Raw genomic sequence first — 17,235 nt, 5'->3', positions numbered from 1 at the left:
TAATTATAATAATAATAATTATAATAATTATAATAATAATAATAATTATAATAATAATTATAATAATAATTATAATAATTATAATAATAATAATAATAATAATAATAATAATAATAATAATAATAATAATAATAATAATAATAATAATAATAATAATAATAATAATAATAATAATAATAATAATAATAATAATAATAATAATAATAATAATAATAATAATAATAATAATAATAATAATAATAATAATAATAATAATAATAATAATAATAATAATAATAATAATAATAATAATAATAATAATAATAATAATAATAATAATAATAATAATAATAATAATAATAATAATAATAATAATAATAATAATAATAATAATAATAATAATAATAATAATAATAATAATAATAATAATAATAATAATAATAATAATAATAATAATAATAATAATAATAATAATAATAATAATAATAATAATAATAATAATAATAATAATAATAATAATAATAATAATAATAATAATAATAATAATAATAATAATAATAATAATAATAATAATAATAATAATAATAATAATAATAATAATAATAATAATAATAATAATAATAATAATAATAATAATAATAATAATAATAATAATAATAATAATAATAATAATAATAATAATAATAATAATAATAATAATAATAATAATAATAATAATAATAATAATAATAATAATAATAATAATAATAATAATAATAATAATAATAATAATAATAATAATAATAATAATAATAATAATAATAATAATAATAATAATAATAATAATAATAATAATAATAATAATAATAATAATAATAATAATAATAATAATAATAATAATAATAATAATAATAATAATAATAATAATAATAATAATAATAATAATAATAATAATAATAATAATAATAATAATAATAATAATAATAATAATAATAATAATAATAATAATAATAATAATAATAATAATAATAATAATAATAATAATGTTACTAATTACATGCTCGCAAAACAGTTCTTCTTATCAGATAGGAGTGGAATACTATGGACTGCATTGTTATCAGTAATGTATGCCTTAGCCCAATATGTGTGTCCCTATCTTATCGACGCTTTTGTCAACTGTCTTAATGGGGAAGTCGAGTTCAAGAATCACGGTTACACTTTGGCTTTCATCTTTTCCGTTTCAACTCTTCTCGAAGGCTTCATTTATAGGCACTTGCATTTTAAGCTGCAACAAATCGGAATGAGGCATCGTGCAGCAGCGAGTGCTATGATTTTTTATAAGAGTTTGACACTTTCATCGCAGTCTAAGCAAGGTCAGGGGAGTGGTGAACTTATAAACCTTGTTGGTGTTGATGTGAAGAACATCGATCGCTTTGCTCGTTTCATACACAATCCCTGGTTGATCATCTTGCAGGTTTTGTTAGGCTTGCTCTTACTATTTAAAAACTTGGGACTTGCATCATTTGTTGCTTTGGGTGCGACCGTAAGTGTTTTGGTGTTTAACTCCGTGATTGGTAAATTTCAAGAGAAATATCAGGTAAATCTCATGGAATCGAGAGATAATAGAACCAAGATGACTACTGAGACACTGAAAAACATGAGAATTTTAAAGCTTCATGGATGGGAAATGAGTTTTTTATCAAAGATTTTTCAACTTCGAAATGTCGAGGCTTTATGGTTGAGAAAGTATTTGTATAGTTCTGTTGTTATGAATTTTGTTTTTGAGATTGCTACTACTTTTGTGGCACTTGTAACTTTCGGTTCATGTATCTTTATCGAAATACCGCTTGAGACGGGAAAGATCTTGTCTTCACTAGCTACATTTCGAGTTCTTCAACAACCGATATACATGCTTCCCCAGACCATTTCCGTTATGATCCAAGCCAAGGTTTCTTTTGGAAGAATTGCCTCGTTTTTGAGTCGGGATGAAGTACGAGTGGAATCACTGATGAACATAGCAATTGAGATTGTTGATGGAGAGTTCAGTTGGGATATGTTCTCCCCTACCCCGACATTGAAAAACGTAAATCTTAAAGTTCATCATGGTATGAAGGTTGCCATTTGTGGGAGAGTTGGTTCAGGTAAGTCAAGCTTATTATCAACTATTTTAGGAGAAATGCCTAAGATTTCTGGGTTAGTCAAGTTGTGTGGTATGAAGGCCTATGTTTCTCAAACACCTTGGATACAAAGTGGTACGATTCAAGACAACATATTACTAGGCAAGGAGATTGATTTAGTCCGATATGATTGTGTAATTGAAGCTTGTTGTTTGAAGATGGATCTGGAAATCCTGGCCTTTGGTGATCAAACAGTTATCGGAGAGAGGGGTATCAACAACTTAAGTGGTGGACAGAAGCAACGGATACAAATTGCGCGTGCTCTCTACCATGATGCTGATATATACCTATTTGACGACCCTTTTAGCGCTGTTGATGCTCATACTGGCACTCATTTATACAAGGTGCATTTTTAACTTTTCTGATTTATATAAAAGATGATGATTTTGATGCAGATAGGTCTGTGATGGCTTGTTATGTTGGATGATAGGAAATTTTATTGGGTCTACTACGCAGAAAGACGGTGGTTTATGTTACTCATCAACTCGAGTTCTTAAATGGAGCTGATCTAATTTTGGTGAGAAATGCAATCTCTGTTGATTTTTGTAGAATTTATTTTGGCTACTAGAATGTTGGACCTTTAGTCCTAATTAATTGTTTTGATAATGACAGTAATGATTTGTATGTGGACTTAATATATAAACATATGCGTGTAATTGTGTGCTTAAGTTTTAATTTAGAAAGGGACAATTACAAGACGCAAGTTTGAAGTTTGGACCAAGGAGGTACAACTTCAAATACACTTGATCGATGTATTCAAGCAAGATCAAGACCAAACAACAACCACGAGACTCAAGATGAGAGACTTGTGAAGAGACGATTCGTGTATCAAAGATCTACATCAAGATTAGATAGTATAGGTCGTCATTCGGTAATGGTTTTACTTTGTTTGATTTAAAGGTTAGTGAAGTTATGACCTAATAGACATAACTTCATTGCTAGACAAAAATGATGCGTTAATTTTTGGAAAATATATTTTTAATGGTTTATAAAAATAAGAGAGTATTTATTTGGTTGGAATTAATTAATTAGAATTTAAGTTAAATAAACTATTGGTTTGTAACACGATATTTTATATCGTCATGCAACCTAGGGCTTTAACTAAATTCTATCTCGATTTGTTGCGGGCTAAAGAAGCAAGTATTGGACCGATGGAGGCCTAGAGGCCGGCCAAACCCTAGAGGCCGAAACCCTAGGTGGGCCGAACCCCTAGGAGGCCGAAACCCTAGGGTGGCCGAATCCCTAGGGAGGCCAAACTCCTTCCTCTTGTTTCTTTCTTGTTCTTCAAGTCATTTGTTTCCAGAACATTCCTATGCCCTAATTCCAAAACATTCCAAACCCTAATCCTCTCTACTATAAATACTCTCATTCATTCAACATTAATTGTTGACACACACATCTACAAATTTCAAAGAGAGAAAAATATTTTAAGCAAATTCATTTGAGCTTTAATTCTTATTTTCATATTTGCTTATACAAAAATCACGCATCAAATTTGTCAATCACTCGAAGAAAATCGTTATTGGATATTAAATACACAAGGATAGTATACTCACTCGCATAACGTGAGATTAGTATTTGTCGTTGTATTTTTCTTATTAACGTAAGAGCAACCTAGAGTATTTAGCGATACTCAATCTGAGTTATAATCATATAGTTGATTATACGAGTGGATTGGTAATTTTTGTAATCCGGAGAAAGGTACTAAAAATTATTAATCGAGAATAGTGGACGTAGGTTTCGACTTGTGAAACTGAACCACTTCAAAATCCTGTGTGTCTCTCTTTCTCTCTCTCTTTATTATTGTTATTTCGATTTTGCATTTATTGTTAATAATTTAATTAGTTGATTTTAATTAATAAAATCAAGTAATTAATTTATATCATATATTTCGAAAAAGCGGTCATCGTTTTTAATACTCAATTCACCCCCCCCCCTCTTTCGTATTCGATCAATAGACTCCACAATTGGTATCAGAGCCTCGTGCTCTTGATCGCCTAACAGCTAGAGTTGATCGATTTTTTTGTAGTCTATTTATCGTTTTTCATTTGCATTTATTTTTTATCAAATGGATTCCAAACACCTAAAGTGTCCTATATTCAATGGGAAGAACTATGGTTTATGGAAAAATATGATGACCCACTTCATTAAGGGAAACGACTGGGAGTGTTGGTTGATTATCAAGAATGGTCCGAATAAGATCTTACTTGCAACCAGTAATGGCACTACCGTCGAAAAGAAAGAAGAAGACTATATTGAGGCGGATTATAAAAAGGCTGAGAAGAATTCAAAAGCAATAAGCTTATTGCAAAATGGTATGATTGCTACCGAATTCGATCGTTTCTCAACCAGTTCATCTGCCAAGGAAATATGGGATGGTCTAGAATTAGCCTATGAGGGAACCACTGTTGTCAAAAAGCAACGTATGGCATTACTAATGCGAAAATACGAGCTGTTTGCCATGGAGCAAAACGAGTCAGTTGATAGCATGTCCTCTCGCTTTTCTAGCATCATCAATGAGCTAAAGAATTTAGGAAAAACTTTTGACTCCGAGGAAATTGCTAGAAAAATACTCAGAAGTATGTCTCGCAGATGGAGACATAAAGTATCTGTCATAGAAGAATGTAAGGACCTAACTTCATTATCCTATCAGGAGCTACTCGGAACCTTAATGGCTCACGAGATTACTCTTAATCAGGATGAGGAGGAAGTTGGCACAAGCAAAAAGATGGCCTTACAAGCTGAGTCTAGCAAAGTTGATGATTCTTCAGATATTGAAGAAGAAACTAGTTTGTTTGTTAAACGTCTTAGGAAAAACCCCTTCTTTCGAAATCAAAATAAGACCAATAACAAATCAAAGCAAACTCCCAAGAAAAATTTTGAGTCAAAAGGGTCTTTCTCTAATCGTGGATGCTTCAAATGTGGTGAAAATGATCATATGATCAAAGATTGCCCTACATGGAAGAAAATAAAAGACAAAAATCTGCGTGACAAAACAAAGAAGGAATTCAGGCAAGTTATGATGGCATATTGTTGGGGAGACTTGGACTTTGAAGATGGCGAATCCGAAGATGAAGAAGAAACTGCCAACGTTTGTCTAAGTAACGTCAGTCTTGACCTATTCTCCGAAAGCGACAATGAAAGCAATCTTTGAGAGATGTCTTGTCGGAAATTCAGATTCGATTCGAGAGGATGATGAGGTAAATTATCCTGACCTTAAAAAGCGTGTTAGGAAACTTTCTAAGGAAAATTTACTTAAGTGTTGTGAACATACCCTTGATCACTGTCATGAACAAAGTCTAGAGTTAAAAGACCTTAGGGAACAGATTTTAGATATTGCTGAGGAAAACCAACTTCTGAAAGCCAACGCCAAAAAGCTCAAATCTAAAGTTATGGCTACTCCAGCTGCAACTTCAGACATGACAAATGTTGAGAAGAAAGCTCTTGAATCAAAAGTTAAGGCTAGTGATGCTATAACTTCAGAGCTCAAACTCAACATTAAGCATCTTCAAGCTAAAGTTACAGCTAGTGATGCTATAACCTCTGAGTTGAAGAAAGTCAATGAGATCTTAAAAGATGAGCTTAATGGGAAAGATAGTGTGGTTTCCGAACACAAGAGAGAAATTGTATTTCTCACTAAGCAATTAGAAGAAACTAGTAATAGCATGTCCAAACTTAAGGAACAACATGAAATTGAGAAACGTGTCTTAAATGAACGTTTTGATAAATTTCGTGATAACTTTGAGAAAGGTAGCTCTTCCAAGGATTCAAAAGAAGATCATTCAAAATGTGAAAAAGAAATTGAGTCCTTGAAAGAATTACTTTTACATGCTCGAAAAGTTCATGATAAGTGGGAAGGTAGCACAAAGGTTTTAAACTTCCTTACTGAACAATCTGATAACAACATGAAGATGGGACTTGGTCATGAATGCTATAGTCGTAGAGACCATGATAAATGCAAATCGAATCCTTCTGAAAATGATTTCAGAAAAAGAAAATACGTTAATCTTCCAGAATACTTGATTTGCAATTACTGTGGCTCTACTGGACATATACAAGTCAATTGTGTCAAACTTGCTTGGGATAAGAAAAAGAATGTCGAAACTGCTAAGACTTGTGATTTCATAGTAGAAGATGATGTCTCTACTATAGATGAACCCAACGACAATGAAGAACGCAATAATGAGTTTAGATGGACTTATGATATGGCTTTTGATTACTCATCTGTTCCTTCAAAATCAAACAAAATAAATGAGAATCGAAAGCATACATTCAAGCCCAAAGTTCAAAACCCTAAACCTAGAGCGTCTCATGAAGGTACTAGACCTAGAGCTACTTTTGTTAGAGCTAAACCTAAAGTACCTTATGTTCCGATTGTTAGACAACCCAATGTCAAAGCCAAAAGAATAACAAGACAAGTATGGGTTAGAAAGGATCAAATATATAGAATTACTAACCATAAAGGACCCAACTTAGCTTGGGTACCTAAAAGTTGTATTTGATTCACTTGCAGGAAGAAGTGAAAGAAAATAATTTATGGTATCTCGACAAAGGGATGCTCGAGACACATGACAGAGACAAAGTCCTTTTCTTTCACTAGAGCCCTTCTTTGGTGGCAAGGTTACCTTTGGAGATAACAAGAAGGGTATGATTATTGGAGTAGGAAAAATTGGAATTTCAACCTCTCACTCAATCGATAAAGTATATCTGGTAAGTGGTCTTAAACACAATTTACTTAGCATTTCTCAATTATGTGACAAAGGAAATAGAGTTGTCTTTCATGCCGATGTTTGTCGTATCATAATTGAAGGTACTAGTAATGTTTTACTTGAGGGTCACCGTATGAGGAATGTGTATATGATTGACTTAAATGTCACAATACAAATTCCTTTACGTGTATGAAAGTAACTTCAGATGAGTCTTGCTTGTGGCACAAGAGGTTTGCACACGTTAGTCCAACTATTTTAAAGAAACTTAAGTCCATGGATTTGGTTGAAGGCTTGCCCTCAATTAATTTCGAGCAAGAGACAATGTGTGACTCATGTGCCCGCTGCAAGCATGTTAAATCCTCTTTTAAACCTAAGAGAATAGTTAGCACTAAACGACCACTTGAGATGGTACACATGGATTTATGTGGACCTATGAGAGTTAGAAGCCGTGGTGGATCAAAGTATGTATTTGTTCTAGTCGATGATTACTCAAGGTACGTCTGGCCAATCTTTCTTTCTTCTAAAGATGAAACTTTCGATGAGTTTGTGGTATTAATGAAGCTTGCCCAAAATAGATATAATAATAAGCTTATTTCGATTCGGACGGATCACGGCACGGAATTTGACAATCAATCATTTATAGAATATTGTCGGGAAAATGGTGTGGGGCATAACTTCTCCGCACCACGTACCCCCACAACAAAATGGTGTCGTGGAACGTATGAATCGAACCCTAGAGGATATGGCTCGTACTATGCTTTTGTGTAGTGGCCTTCCTAGAAGCTTTTGGGGCGGAAAGTCGTTAGTACCGCATGCTATGTGCATAATAGAGCTATGATCCGACCTGTTTTGAAAAAGACTCCCTATGAACTTTTAAGAGGGAGAAAACCCAATATATCACATCTCCGTTGCTTCGGGAGCAAATGCTTTGTTCATAATAATGGAAAAGAAAATTTAGGAAAATTTGACCCCCGAAGTGATGAAGTCGTTTTTCCGGGATATTCGGATCATAGTAAAGCTTACAAAGTGTTCAACAAAAGAACCTTGCGCATAGAAGAAAGTGTTCATGTTCGCTTTGACGAAGATAATGTGCTTGATAAAGCTGAACAGGAAGAAGAGGATCCAGATGAGCCCGATTTCTTTTTAGCAAGAAATGAGCCTCTAAATGAAGAAGAAGATATTCAAGGTATCAATGATGAACTAGAGAATTCTCGCAAACAATCCTAAGAGAAGTGATGAGTCCATAGTTAATGATACTATCGACCCTTCCTTGGATAAAGAAAGAGATCTTGAAGTTATACCTAATGATGTTGTAACTTCCGATCCAAATCATGATATGACTAATGAAGTTAGTGATGCTTCTGAAGAAAATCCCGAGTCCAACTCAGGGGGAACAAATCATGATTCTTCGTCTGCAGATGAAGCTAGTCCATCAAATGATAATGAGCCTAGAGTTCTCAAAAAGTGGAAACATCAAAGCTCCCACCCTTTGGACAAAATCCTAGGGGATCTAGAGCAAGGCATTAAAACTAGAAGGTCCTTGAATAATTTCTCGCTGTTCTTTTCGTTTCTATCAACCATTGAACCTACCAATATCAAAGAAGCTCTTGCTGAACCTGATTGGATAACCGCTATGCAAGAAGAGCTTCAACAATTCGAACGCAATAAGGTATGGCACTTAGTGCCACGACCTAGTGATCGAACCGTTATTGGTACTAGATGGGTGTTTAGAAACAAATTGACGATACAGACTTATTACAAGAAACAAGGCACGACTAGTTGTCCAAGGCTACAATCAACAGGAAGGGATCGATTATGACGAGACCTTTGCATCTGTAGCGAGACTTGAGGCTATACGTCTCATTATTGCCTTTCTTTGCTCATAAAGGAATGAAACTGTTCCAAATGGACGTTAAGACAAAGATTTCTTAATGGTTATTTGGAGGAAGAAGTCTATGTAGAACAACCTCCCGGATTTTTAGATAGCAAGTTTCAAAACCATGTCTATAAATTAGACAAAGCTTTATATGGTTTGAAACAAGCTCCAAGGGCATGGTATGACAGATTATCCAAGTTTTTGTTACAAAATAATTTTACAAGAGGATCTGTCGATAAAACCTTGTTCCTAAAATCCGAGGGTTCAAATTTACTTGTTGTACAAATTTATGTAGACGATATTATATTCGGTTCTACTAATGAAAAATTGTGCAAGTATTTTTCTGATCTAATGACTTCTGAGTTTGAAATGAGCATGATGGGAGAACTGAAGTACTTTCTAGGCTTACAAATTCAACAAACAAAGGATGGTATAAAGATACACCAACAGAAATATATCAAGGAACTAATCCGAAAGTTCGGTATGGAAAATGCAAAATCATACGATACACCTATGGTACCAGAAAAGAAGATGACTATAGATGAACATGGTAAGTGTGTCGATGAGACTACATATCGAGGTATGATTGGTTCACTTTTATATTTAACTGCAAGTCGTCCTGATATAATGTTTAGTGTATGTGTCTGTGCTCGATTTCAATCGTGCCCTAAAGAATCACATATGATTGCAGTTAAACGTATCTTGAGATATTTAATTGGTACATCTAATTTATATTTATGGTATCCACTTGAGTGTAATTTCGATCTAGTAGGATATTAGATGCAGATTATGCTGGATGTTCTTTAGATAGGAAAAGCACTTCTGGGTATGCAACGTTTGTTGGACCTTGTATTATCACATGGGGATCAAAGAAGCAAAATTCAGTTGCAATGTCTACTGCTGAAGCCGAGTATGTGTCTGCAGGACTGGTATGTTCTCAATTACTTTGGTTAAAGCAACAACTATGTGATTATGGTATAAATGTAGGTCGTATGCCTATTATGTGTGACAATACGAGTGCTATAGTAATTTCTAAGAACCCTGCCCAGCACTCGAGGACCAAACATATAGATATTCGACACCATTTTCTACGGGATCATGTAGAGAAAGGCAACATTTCACTTGAATTTTGTAGTACTGAAAGGCAATGGGCTGATATCTTGACTAAGGCATTAGCTAGAAAACGCTTTGAGTTATTGAGACTTGAGATTGGTTTAATTAGTGATAATTAAATCCGTCATAATTATGTCCGGGAACCCGAATGATCAGCTAGGAAGATAAGATTGTACGATTGTGTCCGTATATTTTTGTTGCAAGTTTAATTATGTTAAATAATATTTATTTTACGTGTTATATCTTGCTTATGTGTATGGTAATATTTTATATTCTGCATAATCACATTTCCTTACAAAAATCGACAAAATCTACAATAAATTGCCTTAATATAATAAAGATAATTCTATCTTATTATATTCCTCCACAAATCCTACCTAAACTCCATCAAAGATTTTCTTTCCTAATCTTATATCAAATAGGAGATAATGCCAAAAACAAAAAAAAAAGGAAGTGCGAAAAAAAAAAAAAAAAAAAAAACGCACGAAACAAAAAAAAAGAGAGAAAGATGCCGAAAAAAAAAGGCATTAAAGAAATAAGGAAATTGGTATTATTCTCTATCTATTAAGGAAACCTAATCTTACCTTAACTCAAATTCCTTATACTATATATACCCCTTTAATCTCACCATAATTCTCATCAATTATAATCTCTAAACCCTAATTACCTTCTATCTTTTATTTTCATAATGACTAATCAACCTACAACCCGTTTTCAATCAAAGAAACATGTTGTCATTAGAAAGAAGGTAAGCCAATCACCACCTCGCACACGCTCCACCTCACCGGCCGACCACCTCCGTTCCCCACGGTCCAATGCCGACCAACCGGCCAACCTCACCAAGCGTCGGAAATTGTTTAAAGGTAAGGGGAAGATGGTTTCGGAAATTGAGGTAAGTTCAAAGACTGAGAACTATAAACTTCAAGATGGTTCTTCACGTATCCTTTACGCACAAAGATATGGATGATTACACCAACAATGGACTAAATAATCTTAGACTAACTCAAGGAGAAAGAAGAGATGTCAATCAAGTTGCTCAATATCGCATTCACGCAGGACGAGTATATTCGATTGATTGGTTAAAGAAATACAAAGCACTTGGGTTTTTCAGAAATTTTCTCAAGGATCAAGGATGGGAAAATATTGTTGCTGTAAGTGGTCCTGTCTTTCCTATTGAGGTATATCAATTTTATGCTTCTGTTCATCTTAAGGAAGGAAATTTATTTGCTGTGGTCAATGAGACTTCCATAAAAGTCTCACTGGTGATTTCTCGCGACTTGGCTCGAGTTCCTGAAGGAGGAACTGAGATCAATCCAAGCGTAGAATGGGGAGGTTTGTTACCTGAAAAAAGGTTGATAGTGAAACGGTATTTCAAACAAGATGCTACTTCGTCTGAGACTATCCTAGCTGCGAAGTTGTCACCTAAATTGAGGTTCTTTTTGAACTTTCTTTGGAGTACTATTGTCCCTAGAAAAGAAGGTAGAGATAAGTTCGGGGCACATGAGATGATTATTATGAAGGCTTGGCTTGAAGGAGAAAAGGTTAGTCTACCCTTGCTTGTGTTTCATAAAATTATACAAGCTAGTGTGACTAAAGATGGAAGATTTTGCTTCTACTTTAAGTTTGCCTTATGGGAATTGGATCTCACGAATTTTAGAGAAGAAAGGAGTAATTGGGAAGCAGAGTTATGGAGTTATCACTAATGACGAGATGAGCGATCTTTATTTATCTTATATGAAGCTCGTTATTAATGGCAATGAATTAGGTTTTGAGGTAAAAGGAGAAAAAGGAGAAAAAGAAGGAAAAAGCAATGTGAATTTTGATATGTTGGATTCAAAGATGGATTCAAACTTTACTTCTATTCTTGGACGAATTAATGAACAAGACAAGAAATTGGAAGAATTGTTTGACCTAATTACAAAGCAAAGGAGAATTGATACTAGTGGACCAAGTGAAGTTAGCAATGCTCACATCAAGACCGTGTTGTCACGGTTTGAAACGCGCCTCGACAGTGTTTGTAAGGCCGCGGTAAGAACTCACTCTGAGTCTGTTCAAATAAAGGAAGGTATGGCTAGTTTGGTTAAATTTGGGGATGATCTTATGCAATCTGGGAAGGAGATGAGGTCTGAGATGCAAACAATATATGAAGCAGTTAAAGCAATGACTTTGAGGATTGGTAACTTTGATACTCGATTAACTGCTCAAGCTGCACTTCTAGACCATTGTCATGCGCGACTCGAGGACTTGGAGTACCGTACCCGTCCTAGGTCGAACCCACCGAGCCCTCGCTATCCTTGATCAATTTGCCCTAATCCATTCACCTTAGCCTTATCTTTTAAATCCTTGCTCAAAATAAAAATCCATTCTAATGGATATTAGCTTTTTCATTTCCGCATTATTCCTTGTGTGATTCCAGTTTATATTATTATTATGCTAATTAAGAACTAGATTACGTTTAATATAATATGTTTTCATGATTATTTCTTGTTTCATAATATATTATTCTGGTCGTTTTATGTTTGTTCTTATCTTTTCAATGATGCCAAGAGGGGGAATTGTTTTTATGATTTGCGACCGTCTCAAGGTAATTCTCTCATGGCGTTCTATAGTTATAACTTTGAAGAGATCATTAGTTTCTACGCTCAACTGTTCTATAATTTGGGAAGTATTATGTTGAGGGGGAACTAGACTTAGACACAAATCATAGGAGACTTGTCATCATCAAAAAGGGGGAATTTGTTGGACCTTTAGTCCTAATTAATTGTTTTGATAATGACAAAGAATGATTTGTATGTGGACTTAATATATAAACATATGCGTGTAATTGTGTGCTTAAGTTTTAATTTAGAAAGGGACAATTACAAGACGCAAGTTTGAAGTTTGGACCAAGGAGGTACAACTTCAAATACACTTGATCGATGTATTCAAGCAAGATCAAGACCAAACAACAACCACGAGACTCAAGATGAGAGACTTGTGAAGAGACGATTCGTGTCTCAAGATCTACTGAAGATTAGATAGTATAGGTCGTCATTCGGTAATGGTTTTACTTTGTTTGATTTAAAGGTTAGTGAAGTTATGACCTAATAGACATAACTTCATTGCTAGACAAAAATGATGCGTTAATTTTTGGAAAATATATTTTTAATGGTTTATAAAAATAAGAGAGTATTTATTTGGTTGGAATTAATTAATTAGAATTTAAGTTAAATAAACTATTGGTTTGTAACACGATATTTTATATCGTCATGCAACCTAGGGCTTTAACTAAATTCTATCTCGATTTGTTGCGGGCTAAAGAAGCAAGTATTGGACCGATGGAGGCCTAGAGGCCGGCCAAACCCTAGAGGCCGAAACCCTAGGTGGGCCGAACCCCTAGGAGGCCGAAACCCTAGGGTGGCCGAATCCCTAGGGAGGCCAAACTCCTTCCTCTTGTTTCTTTCTTGTTCTTCAAGTCATTTGTTTCCAGAACATTCCTATGCCCTAATTCCAGAACATTCCAAACCCTAATCCTCTCTACTATAAATACTCTCATTCATTCAACATTAATTGTTGACACACACATCTACAAATTTCAAAGAGAGAAAAATATTTTAAGCAAATTCATTTGAGCTTTAATTCTTATTTTCATATTTGCTTATACAAAAATCACGCATCAAATTTGTCAATCACTCGAAGAAAATCGTTATTGGATATTAAATACACAAGGATAGTATACTCACTCGCATAACGTGAGATTAGTATTTGTCGTTGTATTTTTCTTATTAACGTAAGAGCAACCTAGAGTATTTAGCGATACTCAATCTGAGTTATAATCATATAGTTGATTATACGAGTGGATTGGTAATTTTTGTAATCCTAGAAAGGTACTAAAATTATTAATCGAGAATAGTGGACGTAGGTTTCGACTTGTGAAACTGAACCACTTCAAAATCCTGTGTGTCTCTCTTTCTCTCTCTCTTTATTATTGTTATTTCGATTTTGCATTTATTGTTAATAATTTAATTAGTTGATTTTAATTAATAAAATCAAGTAATTAATTTATATCATATATTTCGAAAAAGCGGTCATCGTTTTTAATACTCAATTCACCCCCCTCTTTCGTATTCGATCAATAGACTCCACATAGAATGTTAACATTATTTAATCACACTATTGTTTCTTGTTTGTTAGGTGATGAAAGATGGAAGGATTGTACAGCAAGGAAACTACAGTGATATTTTCATTTCAGGTTCTGATTTTGCAGAACTTGTGGCTGCAGACAACGCGGCTCTATCAAGACTTGATTCAAGTATAGACAACCTAACACCTGTCGAAGGTGGTGACAGCAATAACACTAATATCATCGAGAAGAGAGAAACCGATGAGGACACTGGCTTGCCACCAACTCAAATTATACAAGATGAAGAACGAGAGAAGGGCAGTGTTGAAATTTCAGTTTATTGGAAATACATTACAACAGCATTTGCTGGAAGACTGGCACTCCTGACATTGTTTGGCCTGATTTTGTGTGAGGTTCTTCAGATTGGGAGCAACTTTTGGTTGGCTTGGGCAACTCCTATGTCGAAAGACATCGAACCTCCTGTTAGTGGATCAACACTCATGATTGTCTATGTAAGTTTGGGTGCTGGAGTATCACTCAGTACCCTTGTTGCAAACATGCTTGGAGCAACTATCGGGTATACAACTGGCACCTTATTTTTCCGAAAAATGCATGAGTGCATTTTCCGAGCCCCCATGTCGTTTTTTGATGCCACACCGAGTGGTAGAATTCTCAACCGAGTAAGTGAATTCTGTTTACTAGTGACTGATATCTTCTACAGTATTAATCAAGAAAACTTAACTAACATGTTTGATTCACTTTGGATAGTGTTCAGAAGATCAAAGTTCATTAGAGAATCAAATTCCGACACATATTCAGGTAGTTGTGACAGCAATAATCATACTTGTGGGGATCCTTGCTGTGATGGCTGCAGTAGCGTGGCAAGTTTTGATCATTTCCATTCCTGTTGTTTTCGTTTGCATCTGGTATCAGGTAATAATATAATCTTATTTCTCTGTATGATTAATATTTATTCTATTCACCTCCGTGTTCTGATGCATGCAGCGGTATTATATACCTTCAGCTAGAGAACTGGCTCGACTGAGTGGAGTTTGCGCAGCTCCAGTTGTTCAATACTTTTCTGAAGCGATATCAGGAGCAATAACAATCAGAAGCTTTGATCTGCAGTCAAGATTTCAAGCAACATATATGAAGATATTAGATACATATTCCGCGCCTCAATTTTGTAATGCTGCAGCCATGAAATGGCTAATGTTACGCCTAGATGCTTTCTCCTCTCTTATATTTGCTTCCCTTTTGGTCCTCCTAGTCTTCTTTTCTGAACAAATTGATCCCGGTATGTTGTTTCTATTGCCAGTGTCCTTATGCCAGGTCTAGATTGCAACTCCTGAATAACCAAAGTTATACTTTTCCGATTGTTTTATTTACAGCCATGGCAGGCATAGCTGTGACATATGGACTCACATTAAACAATACATTTTCTGGCTTGATATGGAGTTTATGTAACTGTGAAACAAACATGATATCAGTCGAAAGAATTCTTCAGTATATGTCGATTCCTAGCGAGGCTCCTCTTTTAATAGAAAGTAACAGGCCAGATCATTCTTGGCCATCATGTGGTGAAATTTCCATTAACAATTTGCAGGTATGTTGCTCTTTACTTGTCAAGGTTAGCTACTCCCTCCGTCCCAGTCATTTGTTTACGTTTACTTCTTTTGTAATCATGGTGTTGCGGTACAGGTCCGTTACGCTCCATATTTGCCAATTGTGCTGCATGGGATTACATGTACTTTCCCTAAAAGGATGAAAACTGGCATTGTTGGAAGAACTGGAAGTGGTAAATCGACTCTCATACAGACATTGTTTCGAATAGTTGAACCTACTACAGGCCGAATCTTGATTGATGGCATCGACATCTCAAGGATTGGAATTCAAGATTTAAGGTCGAGACTAGGCATCATTCCTCAGGATCCAATCATGTTTCAAGGCACCATTCGAAGCAATTTGGATCCACTAGAACTCTACACAGATGAACAAATTTGGGAGGTTTGTAATATTTTGGTCCAAAAATTTAGCATGTTCAGATTGTTCTTGTTTGTATCGGAGGACTAACTGGAGATTGTTAACTTTAGACATTGGATAAATGTCAACTTGGAGACAAAATCAGGAAGACGGAGAAAAAATTGGATTCGGAAGGTTAGTGATCATCACTACTCGCCCGTTCACCTGTTTTCACATTGTATGCACACCAATGCTTAAAAGTAGTATGCCTATGTATTATATGTTGCAGTCGTAGAAAATGGAGAAAACTGGAGTATGGGGGAAAGACAACTCGTCTGTCTCGGGCGTATACTAGTTAAGAAAAGTAAAGTTTTGGTCCTTGATGAAGCTACAGCCTCAGTCGACACAAACACGGATCATCTTATACAACAAACTTTAAAGGGGAATTTCTCAGAGTGTACAATCATTACCATCGCGCACAGGATGAGTTCAGTTCTTGATAGTGACATGATTTTGGTCCTAAATAATGGTACTTAATTCTCCCTAGCTACAACTTTGTTCTTATAAAAGAAGCATAATCTGGTGAAACATGCGATTACAAGTATTGTATGTGGAATTTGTGGCTGCAGGGCATGTACAGGAATTCGATTCCCGAAGAAAGCTGTTAGAAAACAAGTCATCCTCGTTCGCAAAACTTGTAGCAGCGTGGTCGACCTCTCATTCTAATAAACCGGATGATGAATAAGATGGGTTACATGCGATTGATCGCATCGTGCGTGCCCATGACATTGCACACACTCGAGTGCGCACGTGTGGGTATAGATGATGCATCGGCTTTGAAATTTGATGTTGTAGGTCAGACTGCAATGGAAGTTTGATTCAATAATATGGAATGGATTGGAATATGAATCCATTCCTTCATAAACTTGTTTGGTTCATCTCAAAATTGTAGAAGGGAGTAATGGAGTTTGATACCAAGGGGGGAAAGTTGGGTATGAAATTCTACGACTCCATTCCAAAAGATTCCAACCAAACATTGGAATCCAAAAGACTCCAATCCATTCCAAGAGAGTCAACCAAACACCCCTTAATTAGTTTATACTTACAATTACATGCGAGGATTTGAGGGGTATTGGAATTTTAGCGCTCGATATTTTCATATTTCCATATTTGGCATATTCGTTAGAATTCTCTCATTTGTTTTAAGCGTGTTTGTATCAGTAAAAATCGCTTAATATTGATAATGGTAACGAAATACTGTAACGAAAACAGGGTTTAATAATAGTGGCAACTATAACAGCACCGATTCATGCAACCTTCAATGAGCAGGAAATATCA

The 17,235-nt window shown here is 34.8% G+C and overlaps 1 protein-coding gene across 1 annotated transcript; it reads left to right on the top strand.

Annotated features, from left to right (window-relative positions):
• The first annotated feature begins 1,066 nt into the window (after nt 1-1,066).
• On the top strand, nt 1,067-16,969 carry LOC141639032 (ABC transporter C family member 3-like). The gene is made up of 10 exons (XM_074448212.1): nt 1,067-2,479; nt 2,566-2,652; nt 14,007-14,615; nt 14,704-14,868; nt 14,941-15,232; nt 15,327-15,541; nt 15,637-15,942; nt 16,029-16,092; nt 16,187-16,426; nt 16,527-16,969. The coding sequence occupies exons 1-10, from the start codon at nt 1,082-1,084 to the stop codon at nt 16,640-16,642; spliced, it is 3,492 nt and encodes a 1,163-aa protein (XP_074304313.1). The 5' UTR covers nt 1,067-1,081; the 3' UTR covers nt 16,643-16,969.
• Nucleotides 16,970-17,235: the final 266 nt, after the last annotated feature.

Source organism: Silene latifolia, unplaced genomic scaffold (assembly GCF_048544455.1).
Source record: "Silene latifolia isolate original U9 population unplaced genomic scaffold, ASM4854445v1 scaffold_259, whole genome shotgun sequence".
NCBI lineage: Eukaryota > Viridiplantae > Streptophyta > Magnoliopsida > Caryophyllales > Caryophyllaceae > Silene > Silene latifolia.
Note: the sequence above shows the minus strand (reverse complement) of the source record. Positions and strands in the feature narration are given on the sequence as shown.

Bases quoted from the DNA above. Each gene is read 5' to 3' on its own strand.
- LOC141639032 (XM_074448212.1), top strand. From the start codon at position 1,082: ATGTATGCCTTAGCCCAATATGTGTGTCCCTATCTTATCGACGCTTTT. The intron at 14,869-14,940 runs GTAATAATATAA...TGATGCATGCAG, and splicing joins TCGTTTGCATCTGGTATCAG to CGGTATTATATACCTTCAGC. The intron at 16,093-16,186 runs GTTAGTGATCAT...TATATGTTGCAG, and splicing joins GAAAAAATTGGATTCGGAAG to TCGTAGAAAATGGAGAAAAC.